This window comes from Sorex fumeus, unplaced genomic scaffold (genome assembly GCF_029834395.1).
Source record: "Sorex fumeus unplaced genomic scaffold, SorFum_2.1 ptg000024l, whole genome shotgun sequence".
Taxonomy (NCBI): domain Eukaryota; kingdom Metazoa; phylum Chordata; class Mammalia; order Eulipotyphla; family Soricidae; genus Sorex; species Sorex fumeus.
In genome coordinates, this window is record NW_026606081.1 from 8,551,877 (window position 1) to 8,572,809 (window position 20,933).

Consider the following 20,933-nt stretch of genomic DNA (forward strand, 5'->3'; position numbering starts at 1 on the left):
ATGCACTGGGTCTGAATGCCCTGTTCGGCTAGGGTTTCGATGACTGCTCAGTCTCAAGAGAATCAAAGGCCTTCTTTAAATAGATGAACATTAGACAGAGCGGCATCTTGAACTCCTGAGAAACCTCAATGAGCTTGGTCACCGTGTGGATATGGTTAATCATGCTGAATTCAGGCCAGGTCAGTCTTTCCTAACTCCAGCAGGGTCCTTATTCAGTTACTCTTTTTGGGTCATGATAGAGTTTGTCCCATGACCATGCTCTTATTATACTTATGGCACTTGGCTTGTCCCTTTCCGATGCCAGGGGAGTTTACCGCTTGCTCTGGGTCCATCCAGTCCCTTCGTTGGGACCCTGCTTTTGAAATGCTAGGAGGCTTACTAGTAAAAGGCAACTGAGGCTTAACTCAAATAAATATGATGGATGTCCAGGAGTAAATATTATTTGGAGTCCATTAACTCCCATATTACAAGAGCATAGCATCAAATGTCTTCCTGTATGTATACAAAAAGGACATTGCTAAATAAGCCTTGCAAATGACACAAAAGAAAGAGAAAAGCAATATAGGATTACTAGCCCTTGAATTGTTGTGCCTCAGGGCCATTGTTGTGGGAATAACTCAATAAACCTAAGTTCCCTGCAGGGGGAGCAAAGACAACCCAATGTTATTCAACAGTCAAGGAAAAGAACAGAGGACTTTCAGGGCATAAATAGCAAAGATTCTTTTGTGGGTAACTGAGAAACAAGATATTTCTATCCCATCCCTTAACAAAGGCCAAGGGTTGGAATGCTGAATTAACTGATTTCCAATCGAAGAGCTCTTACAACTAACTTTTGGAGAAAAGGCTAGGATCAGGCTTAAGAAGTTATGAGGATAGCAGAGGAGATCTAGTAGCTAAATCTCAATTAAATAAGCAAGTAAAACATCATAAAACAGTAACAACTGAGATGCCAAAAATGAAACTGTGGGTTGGCTATACTATAGTTAGTATCACAATCACGATCATCCTGTTGTTCGTCGATTGCCTCGAGCAGGCACCACTAATGTCTCCTTCATCCCAGCCCTGAGATTTTTAAAGTGCCATATTCAAGGCTCTTTCAGGGCTAGGAGAATGAGACCCATCATTGTTACAGGTATTTGGCATATTGGGTAGGCCACGGGGAGTTTGCCAGACTCTGCCGTGTGGGCAGGTTACATTTGGTAGCCTGCCAGGTTTTCCAAAAGTAAGAATGAGATAATAAGATGTCGTGAGGCTGCAAATGCGGCCGTGCGCTTCCAGGAGCTGGGTTTTGTAGTCTCTGGCCGTTGATGGGATTACACGGCGGCAGGGGGTCAGGTGGTGGGTGTGACCCCTGCCTAGTGGAAGATGGAGGATCTAGGTGGAGGATGCTCAGCCCCAATCCGAGCAGGCCTCGAGATCTCAGCCCCGGGACCCGTATGCCTTTGTTCCTCTGCTGGTACCTTCATGCGTGTGGAGAGTGGTCTCAGCATGGTGGTGGCTGGTTCTGGAGGTCTTCGGCTGCCGAAGCTCTGCTCAAGGCGGGGAGGGAAACAACCCGCTCCCCTCCAAGGGGCCCCGGTGAGGACAGCCAGGCAAGGGGGCAGGAGACTCTGCTCTCTTCTCTTCCGGGAGCTGGGCTTTGTAGTCTCTGGGTCTTGGCCGTTGATGGTATTACACAGGGCCAGGGAGTCAGGTGGTAGGTGTGACCCCTGCCTACTGGATGATGGAGGATCTAGGTGGAGGATGCTCAGCCCTGATCCAAGCAGGCTTGGAGATCTCAGCCCCGGGACCCGCATGCCTTTGTTCCTCTGCAGGTACCTTCATGCATGTGGAGAGTGGTCTCAGCATGGTTGTGGCTGGTTCTGGAGGTCTTTGGCTGCTGGAGCTCTGCTCAGAGCGGGGAGGGAAACTCAACCCATCCCTCTCCAAGGGGCTCCAGTGAGAACAGCCAGGCTCAGGGGCAGGATATTTTTATTTGTTTATGGTGTTATATATATTGTATATAGTTAGTATACAAGTATATAGTGTAGTGGGATGTATAGTATAACTGGGATAACTACTGCCATTCCAACATCTTTCACATAGAACTAGTATAAACATATATAACTAAAATCATTAGAATAAACATGATTTTTATTATTCCTACTTGAGATGACTAGTTTTTTAAAAGGACCTAAGTTAGGGACTTTCTACATTAAACCATCTTTACTGTTGAAGTTATTAATATATTATACCATATAAAAGTTTCATAGTTTTAACAGCAAAGTACTAATTTAGTTTTTGTTTTGGGGCCATACCTGGCAACGCTCAGAGTTTCCTCCTGGCTCTGCACTCAGGAATTACTCCTAGAGGTGCTTGGGGACCATATGGGATGCCAGAGATCAAACCTGGGTTGGCTGCATGCAAGGCAAGGACCCTATTCACTGTAGTATCTCCCCAGATCCCCTAATTAATTTTTAAGGCGATTTCTGAGCATTATTAATAGAGCGATAGCACAACGGGTAGGGCATTCGCCTTACAAGCGGCCAACATGGCCGACCTGAGTTCGATTCCTCCGCCCCTCTCGGAGAGCCCGGTAAGCTACTCGAGAGTATTCGATATGCCAGACACAGTAACAACAAAGTCTCCAATGGAGACGTTACTGGGCCCGCTCGAGCAAATCGACGATCAACGGGAGGGCCTTTACCTTTACCTTACCTTATTAATATAGTATTAGTATATCCAAGTATCTCATAGCTATTTTCTCTTCTACTTTATTATTATTATTTTTTTGCTTTTTTGGGGTAATACCTGGTGTTGCACAGGGGTTACTCCTGGCTCTGAACTCAGGAATTACTCCTGGCAGTGCTCAGGGGACCATATGGGATGCTGGGAATTGAACCTGGGTCGGCGGAGTGCAAGGCACTACCCGCTGTGCTATTATTGCAGCCCCATCTTCTACTTTTCTTTATTAAAATCCTACCAATTATAATCAGGGCCAGAGCCACGTATAGCAGGTAAGGTGCTAGTCTTTTCTTAATTAAAATCCTGCCAATTATCAAAGCCAAAGCCATGTATAGCAGGTAAGGCATTTAGTCTTACAAACAGCCAACCCACAGTTTAATTCCTGGCATCCTACATGTAACCTCTGAGCATCACTTGGTATGCCCCCGCCCCCCAGAAAAGCAAAAATAATAGTCAAATAATACAATCCTAGTAATAATCAAAATCTAACTTCATTCTGTTCCTCTTCTGAATAATAGAACAGATCTACCACCTATTTGGCATGTCATATACTGCCTTATTACTTGAAAATTATTTTACATTCTGGATGAGAGTGGCTAAGGCTCTCGCGGTGTAAGTGGTCAACTCAAGTTCGATTCCCTGCACCTCATATGGTCACGAGTCCCACTAGTAATGATCAAATAGTGCAGAGACAGGACTATACCCAAGCACCAGTGGGTGTGGCCCCATACCATAAACAAACAAAAATACTTTTCAAATTCTACCTGGAAATGCTAGGTTTGATACCTCTTACTAAAACAAAGCAAAAAAAAAAAAAAAACCTAAAAAAGCAAAGCCACAAAAGCTTTTCACATGCAATTCCTATCTCTCTACAAAAATAATTTTATTAAGGAAACGTGTTCATTAATTCAGCGAAAATTCACAAAGTATTCTGCACAAGCAATTGTATATATTTTGTTCGTGGTCCTCTACTTTGGAGCCCAATTTACTTACATGATGAATTGTTCAGATGCTGATCTCGCAGTGAATGCAGTTCTCCAAGCAGTTTGTCCATTTTTTGTTTCTTTTCCTGCAACACTCTCATTTTGCTAAAAAGTTGAACTTTCTCATCAGGATCTGAAACAGATGGATTTCTGCTTTGGGAAGCCTCCCTAGTTAATGAAAGACTTTCTGCTTGTCTTCTGTTGTCTGGGACAGCTGGAGGCTTAAAAAAAAAGAAGATAAAAAATTATGACTAATGCAAGCAAAAGTTATATCCACATTTTTTAAATGTCTTAGCATTCTTATTTCAAAAATTCTCAAATATTCTTTATAAAGGTTGTAAGCATTAATATATCAAAAAGCCTAATGTGGCAAAACATGGGAAATTTTCATTCATCGTATAAAAGGAAATTTTCTTTTACTTTAATATTTCTTTAAGTAGACAGTCATCTAACTCCAGCACTGGAATAACGGGGAAGAAATTTCACCTTCAATATATGAATCATGGTTTGGAGATAAAAGAATTTTACTGAAAATATGTTTATATTCTGGAGAACTAAAAAGACAGTACAGGGGTTAGTTAAGGCGCATGTCTTGTATTCTGCAGCCCTGGCTCAAATCATGGCTCATGGTCCCTTGAGCAGCACCATAGGAAGTGACCCCAAATACAAAGCTGAAAATAACTCTGGAACACTGCCAGATGTAGAATGAGAGAGAGAGAGAGAGAGAGAGAGAGAGAGAGAGAGAGAGAGGGAGGGAGGGAGGGAGGAGAGAGGGCAATTCATATATTTTTAAACAATTATATCAGGTGATATTCATACTCAGTAAAGTCAACTAAGTTCCAACTAATGTGATTTGGAATTCAATTACACCTTAAAAATTAAGTTACCTGAGAATCACGAAGCTGATTATGAAATCGCTGAATCAAATCATTCAGTTCTTCATTTAATTCAGATGTGATACTGACTCCTGACAGGCTACCTGCAGTTTCTGTTACAACTGGAAAAAAAGTAAACTTCATCAAAGCAAATAAACAAGATGCTAATAAATTTAAAAAATAATAACTTTAAGAACTCATCTAAAAATTTTAAAGTAATTACCTACAGATTAGTAGTTAACGAATATATTATTAGACATTTTCATGGTAGTTACATATTTTATACCACCTAATATAGTAGCTAGTATAATCTATCTAGTACAGTCAGTTTGGCTAGGGGAAGTGGTAGAACAATAGCTGTCTGACACTGGTGCTGCAATTTGTGTTTCTTGTGATTTGATGGGTGGCTTCATTAATTCTTCATTTATTCTACGAATAAATATACATTTTAAAAATTTATCAGTAATTTTTAACTATATGCAATATGTATGGTACTTTTGTTGTTGTTTTTGGGTCACACCCAGAGGTGCTCAGGACTTACTCCTGGCTCTGCTCCTGGAAGGGGTGCTCAGGCCCACATATGGTATCCCATGCACCACCAGGAGTAAACCTGATTGCAGAGCCAGGAGTAAACCTTCAGCACTGCTGAGAATGCCTACCTGCCCTCCCCCCCCCAAAAAAAAACCAAACAGACAAACTTTAGGGTGATAAAACCAACCATATTAGACCCAATACTAAATAATTCAGTAAGAAAAAAGGACATTTTTGAGTCTCAGATACTGTCTGTTCAAAAAGCAAAAGGTGCTGGTGCAGATGTGGCGAGAAAGGGACACGCCTTCACTGCTGGTGGGAATGCTGACTGGTTCAGCCCCCCTTTTGGAAAACAGTATGGACGATCCTCAAAAAATTGGAAACTGAGCTCCCATTTGACCCAGCAATACCACTCCTGGGAATATATCCCAGAGAGGCAAAAAAGTATAGTCGAAGTGACATCTGCACTTGTTTGTTCATTGCAGCACTCTTTACAATAGCCAGAATCTGGAAAAAACCTGAGTGCCCGAGAACAGATGACTGGTTAAAGAAACTTTGGTACATCTACACAATGGACTACTATGTAGCTGTTAGAAAAGATGAAGTCATGAAATTTACATACAAGTGGTACAACATGGAAAGTACCATGCTAAGCGAAATGAGTCAGAAAGAGAGGGATAGACATAGAAAGATTGCATTCATCTGGGGAACATTCACGGTCACGGTCACAGTTCTCCCATTGTTCACCGATTTGCTCGAGCGGGCCCAGTAACATCTCCATCGTGAGACTTCTTGTTACTGTGTTTGGCATATCGAATACATCACGGGGAGCTTGCCAGCCTTTGCTGTGCGGGCGAGATACTCTTGGCAGCTTGCCGGGCTCTCCGAGAGGGGCAGAGGACTCGGGGCACAGGACTCGGGTCGGCCATGTTGGCTGCGTGAAAGGCAAATGCCCTACCACTGTGCTATCGCTCCAGCCCATCTGGGGAACATAAAGTAACAAAATAGGAGACTAACACCCAAGAATAGCTGAGATAAGTAACAGGAGGTTTACTCCATGGCTTGGAGGCCAGCCACACACGCTAGGGTAAAAGGCAGATAGAGAAGGGAATACCAAGTAAAGGGTGCTGGGAGAATCCTCCCCAGGATGGGAGATAAATGCTGAAAGTAGACTATAGACCAAACATGACTGCCACTCAATGCCTCTTTTGCAAACCACAGCACCCAAAAGGAGAGAGAGAACAAAAAGGAATGCCCTGCCACAGAAGCAAGGTGGGATGGGGGGATGGGGGGTGGGAGGGATACTGGGATCATTGGTGGTGGGAAATGGGCACTGGTGGAGAGATGGGTACTTGATCATTGTATAATCGAAACCCAAGCACAAAAATTTGTAAGTCTACAACTGTACCTCATGGTGTTTCACTAATAAACATTTCAAAAAAAAGTATCTGTTCAAAGGAACTCATATATAACTAAATATCTAACTGAAGCAATAGAACTACTACTATTAACTTCAGGGCTGGAGAAATAGCACAGCGGGTAGGGCGTTCACCTTGCCCGCAGCCGACCTGGGTTCAATTCCCAGCATCCCATATGGTCCCTGAGCACTACCAGAAGTAACCCCTGAATGCAGAGCCAGGAGTAACCCCCGAGCATCACTGGGTGTGACCCAAAAAGCAAAAAAACAAAACAAACACTACTATCAACTTTAGAAGTTTTAACTGACACTGGTGATATTCATACTCACTAAAGTCAGCTAACTTATAGTTTTAACTATAAATTTACTCGGTAACTCACTTAAAAGCCCTTGTCAGTCTATGATACAAAAACAAAATTACAGCTTCTCCCTTTTACCTCTTTGAGAAGTACTCTTTGATGAAAGATGAGATTTCTAAAGGAGAGAGAGAGAGAGAGAGAGAGAAAGAGAAAGAGAGAGAGAGAGAGAGAAGCACCTATCACAGAGGCAAGCAGGGGTTCGGGGATTGAGGGGTGATGGGAGGGAACCTGGGGACATTGGTGCTGGAAAACGTACACTGGTAGAGGGATGGGCTGTAGAACACTGTATGACTAAAATCCAATCATGAACATCTTTGTAAAAAAAAATAATAAAATCAAATTTAAAAATAATTTTAAAAAAAAAATGGGTTTTCTCTCTGCACAGTACAGACCTACCAGCTTTTCCACATAACCAGAGAAAATTACAGGACAGGATATGCTTCAAAAGCACATTTCTAATCAACAACAAAATGTGACTAGTAACCATCATGTACCCTGCAATACCACTGTTTATTGAGCCACTAGCTTATGAAAAGAACATTCTAATACTTGGCATACCCGAGTCATCCATTACAGCAATAGCTTGCTCTGCTTTATGCTGTAGAGCAAGAAGAGCAGCTTGTCGTCCCTGCAGAGCCCTCAACTGCTCCTGCTGCTGTAGCATCCTTTTTAATAAGTCATGTTGTTTCTTCAGATTTTCTATTTCTTCAATAGGCTGCTGCTGGGGCTCTCTGGTCTAGAAAATAAAACAAGTATTACCTTTCATCTATTAAAAGTCATGTGTTGGTTTCATCTACCAACGTCCAAGTATAGACATAGATAAAAAAAATTAGTATTAAATATATAACCTTATGTACAATTTTAGTAGACTTTGAAGAAAAGAGTAAGAACAAAATGATGAGATTGAGGACATGGCTCAAACAGTAAAGCACCTTGAACACAAGGCCCAGGTTTCCTTCCTTGGCAGAGCAAGTCTTCCTCATCCACCCTCCAAGCACCGCCTGGAGAGTAGTGCACAATTAAAAATACTGTAATGATATTAGTCAGTTAATTTCACAGTAAAATACCATACGCAATGCCCTTGAAAAAAAGCAATGCCCTTGAAAAAGGTAAAATACCATAAGCAATGCCCTTGAAAAAAGGTTATTACAAAAAAAGGTTATTACAAAAGGAAAATAAATTTTAAAAAAAAGTATACAAAAAGAAAGCCTAATAGAAGAAAACACAGGAGGCATCTATCCAAGCATTAAAGAGCAGATTATACAAGAATACCCTTGTCTCTCTGAAAAAAAACTAAAAGTGTCCCATTCTAAGAAGTAATGTTTAAAAAAAAAGAAAAAGAAAAAAACCCAAAGAACTCACAATTTCCTAACCAGAAAATAAGTTCTGAAAATATATTACAAATGTGACGATCAGGGCTGAAGCAATAGCACAGCAGGTAGGGCATTTGCCTTGCACGCGGCCAACCTAGGTTTGATTCCCAGCATCCCGTAAGGTTTCCTGTGCACCGCCAGGGGTAATTCCTGAGTGCAGAGCCAGGAGTAACCCCTGTGCATTGCCAGTGTGACCCAAAAAAAGCAAAAAAAAAAAAAAAAAACCCAAAAAAACAAGCAAACAAAAAAACAGAACAAGTGATGATCAAATAGGTAAGATTTAATTTAAATTCATGATATAATTTAAATTCATGCTATATGTGAATTTAATTTAAATTCATGTTAAATTAAAATTATATACATAATACATACACTTATATAAAATCCATAATGCATATAAATATATAATTAAGCAGAAAATGTTTAATTTTCTATCAAAGATCTCTTTTTCTTAATAAAAAAAATACTTTATTTTAGAGGCCAGAGAGTATAGGAGGGAAGGCATTTGTCTCACAAGAGCTGTGGAAGCTACAACCCTGGTTCAAATCCCTGGCACCCTGAGAACTGCCAGGGGTCTCTACTGACGAATGCTGGAGCAAATAAATAGTCCTGAGCTACTCAGGTTTGTGCTCCCACGCTACCGCAAGCGCTCACTTTAACTGAGTTAAGAGGACACAGAATACTCTGAAATTTCTCCCTAAAAGCTAAATTTATCATTTTGCCCAAAGAAACGTAAAATAAAAACAAATGCCAATTTTTAAGAATTTATCAAAATTTAAGTAAAATTATTTGTGAGACCGATGGGACAGTTAGTGCATACGTGACCAACCCCAGATTGATCCCAACAGCACACAGTCAAGCAGTCCTTAGACGCCTTCTCCCCCGCCTCCATACTGCCAAGGTGACCCTAGTATTCGCCAACACTGCCTGGGCACTACGGCATCCTCCAGGTCCTGAGCTGAACCATTACATAAGCATCTCTAGGGAATGGTCCCCAGACCTCCTGAGTAACCCCCACAAAAGACACAAAAGCTAGTCAAACACTAACCACCCCCACCTAAAAAAAAATACCAGAGAAACTTAAATATACCTTGAAAACAAATAAACCAAACTATTGACAAATGACATACTATGATACTTTTAATCACTGACTTGACTCTTTAAACTTACATTTTAAAGGTAGTTTTTTTTTTTGGGGGGGGGGTTTAAGACACACCCAGTGATACTCAGGGCTTCCTTCTGGCTTTGCACTCAGGAGTTACTCCTGGCAATGCTCTAGCTCTACAGCCTCAAGAATTTTTGTGTCTGGTTTGGGTTTGAGTTTCTGAGCCACACCCAGTGGTGCTCAGAGGGTTTACACCTGGCTCTGTACTTAGGGATCATTCCTGGTGGGGCTTGGGGAGCCATACAGGACACCAGGGATCAAATCCTGGTTGGCCATGTGCAAGGCAAGAAGAGTCCTACCCACTCTATCACTCCAGCCCCTAAAAATCTATTTTTACATAATGTCTACATTAAATATTTAAACTAGCTCATTTTTTGGTTTTCATTATTATCAAATTGTGTTGGCTGGGGGGAGGAGGGGGCACACCTATTAGACTCCTGTGGTGCCAAGGATCAAACCTGGGTCTCCAGCATGCAAACGCTTTGAGTTTTCCCCACCATCCCATTTGTGAAATTTCTGTTGGGGTTATGTCGATTTTTTTTTTTAAGGTGGATTTTAAATGACGATCTCTCCAATGAAAGCTACTACTAAGGGGAAATTTTAAAGTTCAAGTCTCTTTTGAAAGTAAAACGCACTGATGTGCTTTCTCTATGTACATTTCATTTCTAGAGAAATTATGGTGAAAACAAATGGCTCAAGAAAATTTCCTGGGTGAACTTCCTTTACCAATCCTATACAAAAATCCCCCTTTTACTTAACCAACCAGAACTCATTAGTATTATGTATAAGAGTGAATAATTTATGGGAACATTTTACACTGTGACTTAGCAACCAAAATTAAAGTGAAAAATAAGCGCTTTGTTCAGAATAAAGTAACTGAAGGTAGGAAAAGATGAAAAAGCGGGGCTGGAGTATCTGACACTCATAGTGCCCCAGTGTTCTCTCTCACAGATCAACTCGATTTCATAAACACAGAAAAAGAATTAACCTATCAGTAAATTTACCTATCAGTACTGAGATCTTCTTTTACCTCGAATTTTCAATAAACTAAAGCCCTTTTCAAAGAATCTGATTATTCAGTTCTCTCCCAAAATAAAAAAAAAAGGGGGAGTTAAATGATTAAAATTTATATTCACTACAATGAAAATGTATCTTTAGTTCTGGCTATCTGAAGACTAATGACCCCTCACTATTTGAATGGGAAAGGACACGTACCAGTAGTTATCCCTTTCAGATTACTTCAAAATAATTTCATCAATAATTTGAAATGTAAATCAGACACAAACAGCTACAGACTTCAATGGAATGACTTAGAGAAATTACCCCAGGTTTATACCTATCAAATCCTTGTGCAAAATCATTGAGAATTAATTAGAAGAGAAATAATGCAAATAAAACAAAAATCACTGAGGGAAGAAAAGCTTCAAGAATTCACTTTTCCACCTCCATTATACTACTCTCATGTTTAAAAATTGTTTAGGATGCACTCTCAAGGTATCCTTAAAACCAAACAATTTATTTATCTGGGGGGGACAGGAATTTAGGGTGACACTAGGAGGTGCTCAGGAGCTATTCCTGGCCCTGTGCTCCATGAAGCAACCCCGGGTGGTGCTCTGAACCATATATGATACCCAGGATCTAAGGAGGATCAACCAGAAGTAGCTGCAAATGATACAATTTTAAAGAGTTTACAGAACAATATCATGCATTAAAAAAATAACTCTAATCTGTGTTAGTCACACTTATTTGTAAATCTGATACTCCAATTTAGAATTCTTAACTATTAAATTTCGAATTTTTCATTAATCCACATATAAAACCCTAATAATTTTCAAAATAAACTTACTTTACTGCTCATTAAATTTTACATCCATGTGAACAACTAATTCCTAGACTAACACCTAGAAAAGCTATACTGAGGGAGGGAGGTGGGTAACACAATCAAATATAAAGAAACGGAAGATGAGAAAACAGAAATCAAAAGACGAGACCAGAGAGATTAAAAACGGACTGTAAAGGCACTTGCCTTGCATGCCACTGACCCTGGTTCGATCCCCAGCATCACATAATGGTCACCTGAGCACTGCCAAGAGTAAAGAGTTATCATTGAGCACAGAGCCAGGAGAAAGCCAAGTGTGGCCCAATCCCCCTCCCTCAAAAACATAATAATAGAGAATAGATAGAAATAAAAAAGAGAGGGAGAAAAATAACCAGGGGCTGGGGAGAGATGAGTGGGAAAGCTCTTGCCTTCAAAATGAGGCTTGGGTTAGATCCAGTGAATCACCAAAAAACACACTCAGAAAAAAAAAAATTCAAAAGGATAATATTACTAATCCTAAAAGCAAGCCAAGACCATCTCCTCACTTAAACAACGTTATTATCTACTCTTTTCAGTCACGTTCAGTAAGTTCACTTTTAGTTCACAGATTAAAAGTCTCTGGCATGACATCTTAGCCTGATTTTGAAAACCCTCAGTCTTTTCCTCTAATAAATGCTTCTCGAAAAACTCTCCCAGGACAGGCTGGAGAGAGAGTACAGGGGGTTGGGCATTTGCCTTGCACTCAGCTGACCCAGGTTCAATTCCAGGCACTCAATACAGGTTCCCTAGTCTTGCCAGGAATGATGCCCGAGTAGAGACAGGACTTTCCTGAACACGCTCAGGTGTGGCCCAAACCAAAACAAAACAAAACAATATTCTTCACAGATACAAGTATATCATTATAGCTGAAAACAGTACAGACAATAAGTACTCCAACTTTTTCATGTGTAATGTGAAAAGTTTTATACTGCTAGAAGACAAACTGTGATATGCCAATATTTCAATTGGGAAATGTTAGACTGTCAAATTCTCATACATCTCTATACCGTATTGCCTCCTACAAAATTATATGCTTAAATGTGTTCTAGTAAGAAGTCTAAGCGTAATTTAGTTTGGAAAAAAAGTTTCCAAATAAAATCAGAAATCAGAAAAACAGCCCTAACAACAGCATAGATGCTATACATAAAAAAAAAAAAATTTTTTTTCCTAAGAGCTGAGATTAAGTTTGGGGTAGGAAGGGACCAGAGTACTAGTACACTAGGTACACGGTACAGTGACAGTACATGTGCCTTGCACATGGCTGACCCGAGTTTGATTCACAACATCCTATATGGTCCCCCATGCATCACCAAGAGTAATTCCTGAATGCAGAGCCAGGAGTAACCACTGAGCATTTCCAGGTATGGTCTGAAAGTCAAAAATAAAAGTACTGAGAATGAAGATATGGGCAAAGAATGAGGTCCTAGGTACTAAAAAAGATTTCTTTTAAAATTTTGGCAGAAGCCAGTCAGGGTTTGGTCCCTGGCACTACATATGGTTCCTCAAGTCTGCCAGCAGTGATTCTCAAGTACAGAGCAAGGAGTAAGCACTGAGCACCACTGACCCTAAAATTAAATATATGCATAATGGGATCCAGAGGTATGGTTCAGTGGTAGAATACATGCCTTATATGTGGGAAGTCCTGGGTTCAAACCCCATACACAGTAATAAAAAAAAATAATAACAAACTTAAAACTATGTAAAATATCTACTCTGTTAAGATATCCTACAGAATAGACTCTGTCCTTGTAGGCAACTTGAAAATATAAATCATTTCACATCACTTTGCAACTTAAGCAATTTCATTCTGAAAATAAAGCAATGTACAGATGTTGGGTTAGAAGCTATTAACTCACAAGGTCAAGAACTTATTAATTTTAGTTAAGACCTCTACTTTTTCCTACTCTTTTGACAAATACATTTTGGAAAGCTGCTGAAGGAATAAAAATCAGGCAGGGGGAAACTTCATAGCACAGAAAAAATATGGTGATAATAAAATTTTTTTCTAGAAAATTTTTTTCCCCGAGCCAGAATGACGGTAGAGCAGGGAGAGCATTTGCTTTGCATGCAGCCCACCCAGGTTCAATCCCCAAGCATCACGGAGTACGGCCAAAAAATGTAAAAAAAAAAAAAAAAAACAACTTTTTTTTTTCAGTCCTGGGGATTGAACAGGGTCTCACAACATACAAAGTTAGAAGGTCAAATGCTGAGCTATACCCCTAGTCCTAAAGATCATTTTTATAAGCAGAGTTCTGATAGAAAGATCTTAAGATGGCCCTGGGAATCAATAGACTAAAGAGAATTCACAATGATACTAACTCCAAAAAGTAGGTTCAAGAGAGAGTATTTGTAAAGATATCCTTCAAAGAAATTTAGAAAAACATTACATTAAAAATAAATTTAACACCTTAGAAAAATTGACATTGGTTGATATAGTAGTGTAAACTCCTTGTCATTCAGGAAACTGGAGAATAGTAAATTCTAAAATATATTATTTCATGCTCGCTTTCTCTTCTCCAATGCATCTAGCTTTAAAAATAATCAGCAGGGCCCTAGAGATAATTCAGTGGGGGGTGCTTCCTTTGCAAGCAGCCAACCCAAGTCTGAATCCCCACAATGCATATGGTTGGCCCTCCACCCACCCTAAGCAGCCAGGCAATACCTGGGATGACCTTTAAGCAGAGTCAAGATTAAGCCCTGAGCACAGCTGGGGTTAGGGCCCTCAAAAAACCATCTTAATTTTTTTAAAAACCTGTAAAAGTTAGCAACTACTTAGTATTTACTTTTCTACTGAACTGGGACAACTTAAAACACTTTATAGTATGCTCACCACAGCTGATTTCAAATTGTATTTTCTTAATTTTTGTGGGAGCTGAGGACTTGAAGTAGTTGAGATAAGGGAATATCAAAATACCTAAAAGTTATTAAGTGTTGTCTTAAACAGTCACAACAACATATAAAAATATCAACTTAAACGGAGACAGATTACTTCTATTAATAACTATTAATTAAAAATATTAGTTTAGTCTAATTTAAATATTAGATGGTGCCTTACACTTGAAAAATAAAAATGAACACTTTTACCCATTATTTTTTTACTCAAATTGTTTTAAGTAGAACTACAGTTGTTTTAAAAAATCTTTTCTGAGTGCCTTTCTGCAACCCACATAAAAATAAAAGAAAAACATTGAACACTGGATTATAAAAAAAAAACACAAAAACAAACAGAAAAACATTAGTTAAACAATTCAACTGGGTAAGTGTCTAAAAAGGAAAAAAGAATAAATGGGCTTATAACCAGGCTTTGCCGTGCGGGCGAGATACTCTAGGTAGCTTGCGGGCTCTCCAAGAGGGGCGGAGGAATCGAACACAGCAAAGCCTGGCAAGCTCCCCGTGATGTATTCAATATGCCAAACACAGTAACAGCAAATCTCACGATGGAGACGTTACTGGGCCTGCTCGAGCAAATTCATGAACAACGGGAGGGCAGTGATACAGGGCTTATAACAGAAACAAAAAATATAAACCAATAAACACTGTAGAAATATTTTAGTCTTAAGATAACAAGAAAACAAATAGCTATCTCTGTTTTGTCATTAATAACTAAAAGCTTGACAGTTATATCTTGAACACAGGTGAACACAAATACCAAAAAGCACTAATGGCCAGGGATGTGGCTCAGCAGTGGAACATCTGCCTCACGTATGAGACCCTAGATTTAAGCCTAAGAACTACAAAAACAAAGCAAAACTAAAACAAAATGGCCAAAGTTTAAGAACACGACATATTTTGAGTCTTCAACAGCAAAAAAATAAATAAATAAAAAAGCAAATGGATAAAATTTCAAATCCCTTGTTAATGCAAATTCAAAATAGCAGCTGCATATGCTCCGTGGGGAGAAATGTAAGAAAGCAGGTAAGATTTTAAAGGGACAGAATTTTAGTACAGCAAATTACGGGATACCATTTTTAATGAAGACTTAACAATAACAGAAACAACAGAAAAGCAAATAAAGACTAGCTACAACAGAAGAGGTGCTTATTTAGAGGCTTCCCAAGTTAATATTGTGAAGTATACCTTTGAGGGACATCCACGTTTTCGGCTATAGTTCCTATTAGGCCTCAGTTCCCTGTCATTCTGAGCAGGTCTGTCACCTTTCCCTTTTGGACTTGTAGTAACGGCAATGTTTGAAACCTGTTCCTGTGAAGCTGAATTCCCTAGTTTGTCCTCAATGCACGGCCGAATTCTCAGACTAAAAGATGCCTCCTTTATTAAATAGTGTAGCATATTAATTTCTTAACATAAACTTCTATTTAACATATAAGCCAGCCTTATAAATACAAAAATTTTACCAGTCCATCTTAAAAATAAAAAATTTCAACCCACCCTCCCCCAAACAGAAATCTAAGACTTTAATAAGATTAGACTATTATTTTAACTGAATTATTATATACTAGGCAAGTTTCAATTTATTCAACTGCTGAAACATTTTAAGTTATTCTGCCATATTATTAATCAAATTTAGTTGTCATTTTAAAATTATAAACTGTATCTCATTAATTGATCACTAAAAATGACAATTATAAACCGATACCATTTCCTAACCCCCACCCAATCCTGCAAAAAAATTCCTTTAACCACAATATGCCCCAATCCATTCCATTAATGAGGAAGAAATTTTTCCCAGCACCACTGAAAACAAAAAGACATTTTCCCACAATAGAATCCATGAACAATTGTTAGAATAAGCTGAGTATCCTCTGTTGAAAACAGTATAGAAATAAAAATTCAAATTTCTCAAGTCAAGAATGACAGGGAAGGAAGAGGAGGCACATAGAAAACTTGCAAGTTAATACTAAAAGGAAACAAACCCTCAAATTTCTAATGCTGAATCTTGTTTTGGAACATATCTCAGTAGTCATACATGGCTTTCCTTTCAAAAGAAATGTTTCCTTGGTATTAAGCATGTGAATCAATAGAAGTAAAAATGTTTTAAAAGCATACTGGTTTTGGAGGGCTGGAGCGATAGCACAGCGGGTAAGGCGTTCGCCTTGCACGCAGCCAACATGGCCGACCCGAGTTCGATTCCTCCGCCCCTCTCGGAGAGCCCGGCAAGCTACCGAGAGTATTCGATATGCCAGACACAGTAATAACAAAGTCTCCAATGGAGACGTTACTGGGCCCGCTCGAGCAAATTGATGAATAACGGGAGGACCGTGACCGTGACCGTGACTGGTTTTGGAAGGACACGGACTGCAAATTGATTTTGTAACTTTCCTTAAAGTTCTGCAAACTCATTATTCTGCCAAAGACAGTAATTTTTCATTTTGCACAAAGTATTTTTCTCCACTGAGAACAAATCACAATGAAAATTCCTATCCTACCCCATTTTCTAGTCTTCATCTCAATTTTCTACACATCTGATTTTACCAGCTGTAGGTTAACCTGAGAAGAAAAAATTATTGGCTTTATGAGTTAATAATGGTAAATGAACTTTTCAAAAAAAAACAGGAAACTAAGCAGTCACTGATAACACATTGTACTAAGCCTTTGCATCTACAAAATTAGAAAAATTGAATTTCTATAAGTTGTGGATCAATAATTATTAGATTTTTTATCAGCTAAAAATTACTTTTTTTTTTTTTTTTGGTTTTTGGGCCACATGCAGTGGTGCTCAGATACTGGTGGTGTGTGGGGGGTCCAGATGGGATGCCAGGAATCCAGCCCCAGTCTGCCACTAAGAGGCCGGTGGCCTACCTGCTGTACTAACACTCTGGCCCTAAAACTTATCTTATTGTTAATAAAATATTTAAGCTTCCACATTTCATACAGCATTAACAATGTGAGGGTTTCTTCCCTGAAATGCAATTTTTATTAAGGAATGCCTATTAAAAATACCATCGTGGAAAATGGGGGAAAATTTTGAATCTTCATTTCCAGCATTTTAATTACCAAAAAGCCGCTTACCGTGGTATCTGAAGCCTCAGACTGCACATCTATGTTTAGCGATGTGCTCTCAGCTACAGAACCAGATCCCACAGCTGAATCTATAGTCCGAACATCCTCCTCCTCATTTTCTCTAGCCTGAAATATTTTAGTGGTATAAATCATACAACTATTAAAAAGGGCAATAAATTTTATAATGGAAGGCATGGTTTTTAAAAAACACATTAACTCCTCTGGGATGGCACCAGATTATCATCAGCATCAACATACTATAAAAATAATCTAATACAGAACTTAAAAAGCACAAAACTTACAAGAATTTTTTGGAGAAATTTCATATATGACTTTTCCTGTTCTTTTAGGTGATCTATTAGATGAGTAAGGCGCTCAACATTAGCTGACCTTTCATTTTTCTCTACAAGATCTTCCCGCATTGAACTAGCTTTATTAATATAGTCACGAATCTGAACAAGCCTGCTTACAATCTGCAAAGAAAAAAACATTTTTTAAAGCATTAATATGAAAACTGAGTGCAATTCATTTAAGAGCAATAGTTTTAAAGATATTTTAAAATTTTCAAATATAATCGTAAAAGGAGTCAGAGAGGTAATACAGTGAGTAGGACGCTTGCTTTGCATGCAGTCAACCCAAGTTCTATCACCAATACCCCATATTGTCCCAATCCCTGAGCACACAGCTGGGTGTGGCCCCCCAAAAAAACCAAAAAATAGTCTATACATATGAAAAAAATGAATCAAACTTAGAAATAACTCTAACAGTAATAACTGCAATTACTATTTAAATTATCTTCAATAATAGAACTATACAGAAAACAGTACTTCTAATGTTTATTTATGATTTTCTTTATAAATGTATTTTAAAAGTAATTTTTAAAAAATACATCAACATTAAAAAAATTTCTTTCAGGACTACAGGAGTTTGCATTTCTTGCACACAATCAATCTTGGTTCAATCCCTAGAACCATATGGTTCCCAGGAGTATTCTCAAGTATGATACTGCTGGCCTCCAAGTACTTCAGGGTGTGGCCAAGGAAGTCCCTAAATATTGCCAGGTGGTCCGGGTAAACCCTGAACTGTAAAGCTTAAGCAGCTAGACATCCTCAGGCCAAGTATTAAACTGCTAGCCTGATTGACCAAAAATGGCCCTAGGCCTCCTAAGAAACTTGAGGAAAGCCCTCAAAAAGAAAACCTTCCAACAAATGATTTCTCCCAGTTCCCCCCTTATAAAAACCAGTTCGGAACAGAAACCTAACTTTATCTGGATGTGCATTTCTATCATCATTTCAGATAAAAAGATAATTCTGAATAAATCTTATACTTAAGTGGGGAATGACGATCAGAAAACTATCTGATCTACCTGAAATTCCAATGTTTGTAACAATGTAGTTTGTGCCTCCCCCACCCATCAAAAAAACATGTTATAATATTTATACTTGAAGATATACAAAACAAAGAATCAAAGAAAAAACGTGATTTCTTTTGTTGGTGTTGTGCCACACCTGGTGGTGCTCAGAGCTTATTCCTGGCTTTGCACTCAAAAATCACTCCTGGGAGGCTTAGGAGACCACAGGGGCACCGGGAACGTATCTAAGATGTAAGTTACATCAAATCCGGGACTGCCGCATATAAAGCAAGCACCTTACCTCTCTGGCTCCCTAAAATTAAACAAATTTTATCACCTGACTGCTCTCCATTGCAGGCTCTCCTCTCCCATCTTCCTCAGAAACATGACAGTTTTGCAAAAGGTCATTACTTAAAGCAGAAGTAAATAATTCTTTACATTGTGCTGATGCAATTATTTCTCTATTTTGAGGACTTGGAGCAACATCTTTGCTTTTATTAGTATTAATTTGCATAGGCAAAAAATTGAAGGGCTTTCGATTTTCACCAAGCTGACGTTTGTTGTTAGCAGCTGTTGCTCTACCTTGTGAATCACTTCCAATGCTTCTCTATATATATATAAAAAAGAGATCAATTACCACAAACATTAATTTTTGAATAATTTTTAAAAACTCCAAAAGAAAAAAATTCCTGTTATTAATTTCACCACCAGATATTGATTCAGGAGGTAAGCATATAAATAAGATTTGCAAGTGTTGAAAGACCTTCAAATTACAAATTTATTGTAACAAATTATTTTACTAAAGTATCACAATTTGATTGGTCTTGCTATGTTACCAATTTTGTGAGACAATTCAACGAGTGAGTATGATTAGCCTAAATGAAAAACTTAGAAATAATATAGAACCTACTTATGACTCATACTACTAGTTGTTAACAGAGTTTTATATGCAGGACCCAATAAACCAACACTATAAACATCTGCACATAGCACTGCAGAGTTGGCAGAAAGATACATGATCATCACCAACATACCAAACCTGAATCTGCCTATATACATAGGTAGAAACTGTTTACCTCTGCAAAGGATAGATGTAAGTTACATTCACTGATCATTATCCTTTTAACTTGCTTTTGGTCCTAATCTTGAATATTTCAGAGTTTATAAGTAAAACTATACCTGAAGCGTAGTTTTATTCTATACCTGAAGCAATCCAGCATGTATTTACCACTTGGGCAGTGATTAATATTCTAAACTGAATGTTCCCTTTTAACAATAATCTTATGCATTTACTAGCATGAAAAATTTAATTTCAAAATAAAATTAGTCATAATCATAAAAAGACATAATAATAAAAAAATTTGTCCTTAGCAAATTTCACCATCTTATAGCTGGAGAAATAATTCAAGGGGGTCAAGCACATACCTGGCATATACAGGATTGGGTCTGAGTAGAGCCAGGGTGGACCAAGCACCATTCAACAGAAAGAAAAGAAAAAAAAAAATTCCCTGCCCTTCAAAGAAAATACCATCAACAATGATTAAAATTATTTTATATGCATAGAAACAAACATATAACTTAATTTTCATTCTTAAAAAAATTATTTAATCTACTTCAAATATTTCCAATCGACATAACTTAATTTTTAAAAATAATTTCACAAACCTGATCTAAATCACTGAAGTTTATTCGCTGTTTAAGTTTCTCTAATTCTGCCTGCTCTGGAACAGACATCTGGGTCATATATCTACTATGCGGAATTGTATGTGGTGTCTTTGTTCTTCGTCTTCCAACTCCTGGTGATGACTCTGGAGAAATGTCATTAGTGACCCTTTTATCGCTTTCTACAGGAAGCTTTTTCTTATTTTTTTCTGATGATCGATTTGCCTTCTTCTGTTGGCCACCCCAATCCTTTAAAAAAAAAAAAGTGAAGTTGAACCTCTAGCATCTATCAAACTAATAGAAATATTAGAATAGAAATATTAGTATTTTAAATATACTGGATATATTTAAAAATTTTTGATCATAGAATGAAAAAAAAATGGCATTTTTTTTTCACATAAACATAAGGTCCTGGGAGCTGAAGAGATAGACAGTGGGGTAAGACACTTGCGCTGAATGCAGGCATTCTGGGTTTGAATCCCAGTACCACGTACAGTCCTCTGAGAGTGATCCCTGAGTGCAGAGCCATGAGTAAGCTCTGAACATAGCCAGGTGTGGTCCCTCCCCAAAAAGCCAATAAATAAACACACATACATATATATATATATATATATATACTTATACATATATAATGTTCCTAGAGACAACTGTTTACTCTTATTAACCCACTTGTCCCC

At 38.4% G+C, this 20,933-nt stretch overlaps 1 protein-coding gene across 5 annotated transcripts in view; it reads right to left on the reverse strand.

Annotated features, from left to right (window-relative positions):
- The window catches only part of PCM1 (pericentriolar material 1), a 93,065-nt gene that overhangs the window by 61,105 nt on the left and 11,027 nt on the right, over window positions 1-20,933 (reverse strand). For 2 of the 5 annotated variants that reach the window (XM_056113865.1, XM_056113862.1), the window contains exons 3-9: window positions 20,260-20,505; window positions 18,932-19,201; window positions 17,546-17,716; window positions 17,253-17,369; window positions 7,448-7,625; window positions 4,595-4,704; window positions 3,718-3,928 (exon numbers count right to left, since the gene is read on the reverse strand). In XM_056113865.1, coding sequence (XP_055969840.1) covers window positions 3,718-3,928; window positions 4,595-4,704; window positions 7,448-7,625; window positions 17,253-17,369; window positions 17,546-17,716; window positions 18,932-19,201; window positions 20,260-20,505 — 1,303 coding nt within the window. Of the gene's footprint in view, window positions 1-3,717; window positions 3,929-4,594; window positions 4,705-7,447; window positions 7,626-15,362; window positions 15,552-17,252; window positions 17,370-17,545; window positions 17,717-18,931; window positions 19,202-20,259; window positions 20,506-20,933 lie in introns of all 5 variants that reach the window. The other 3 variants (XM_056113864.1, XM_056113863.1, XM_056113861.1) reach the window with 2 other exon arrangements.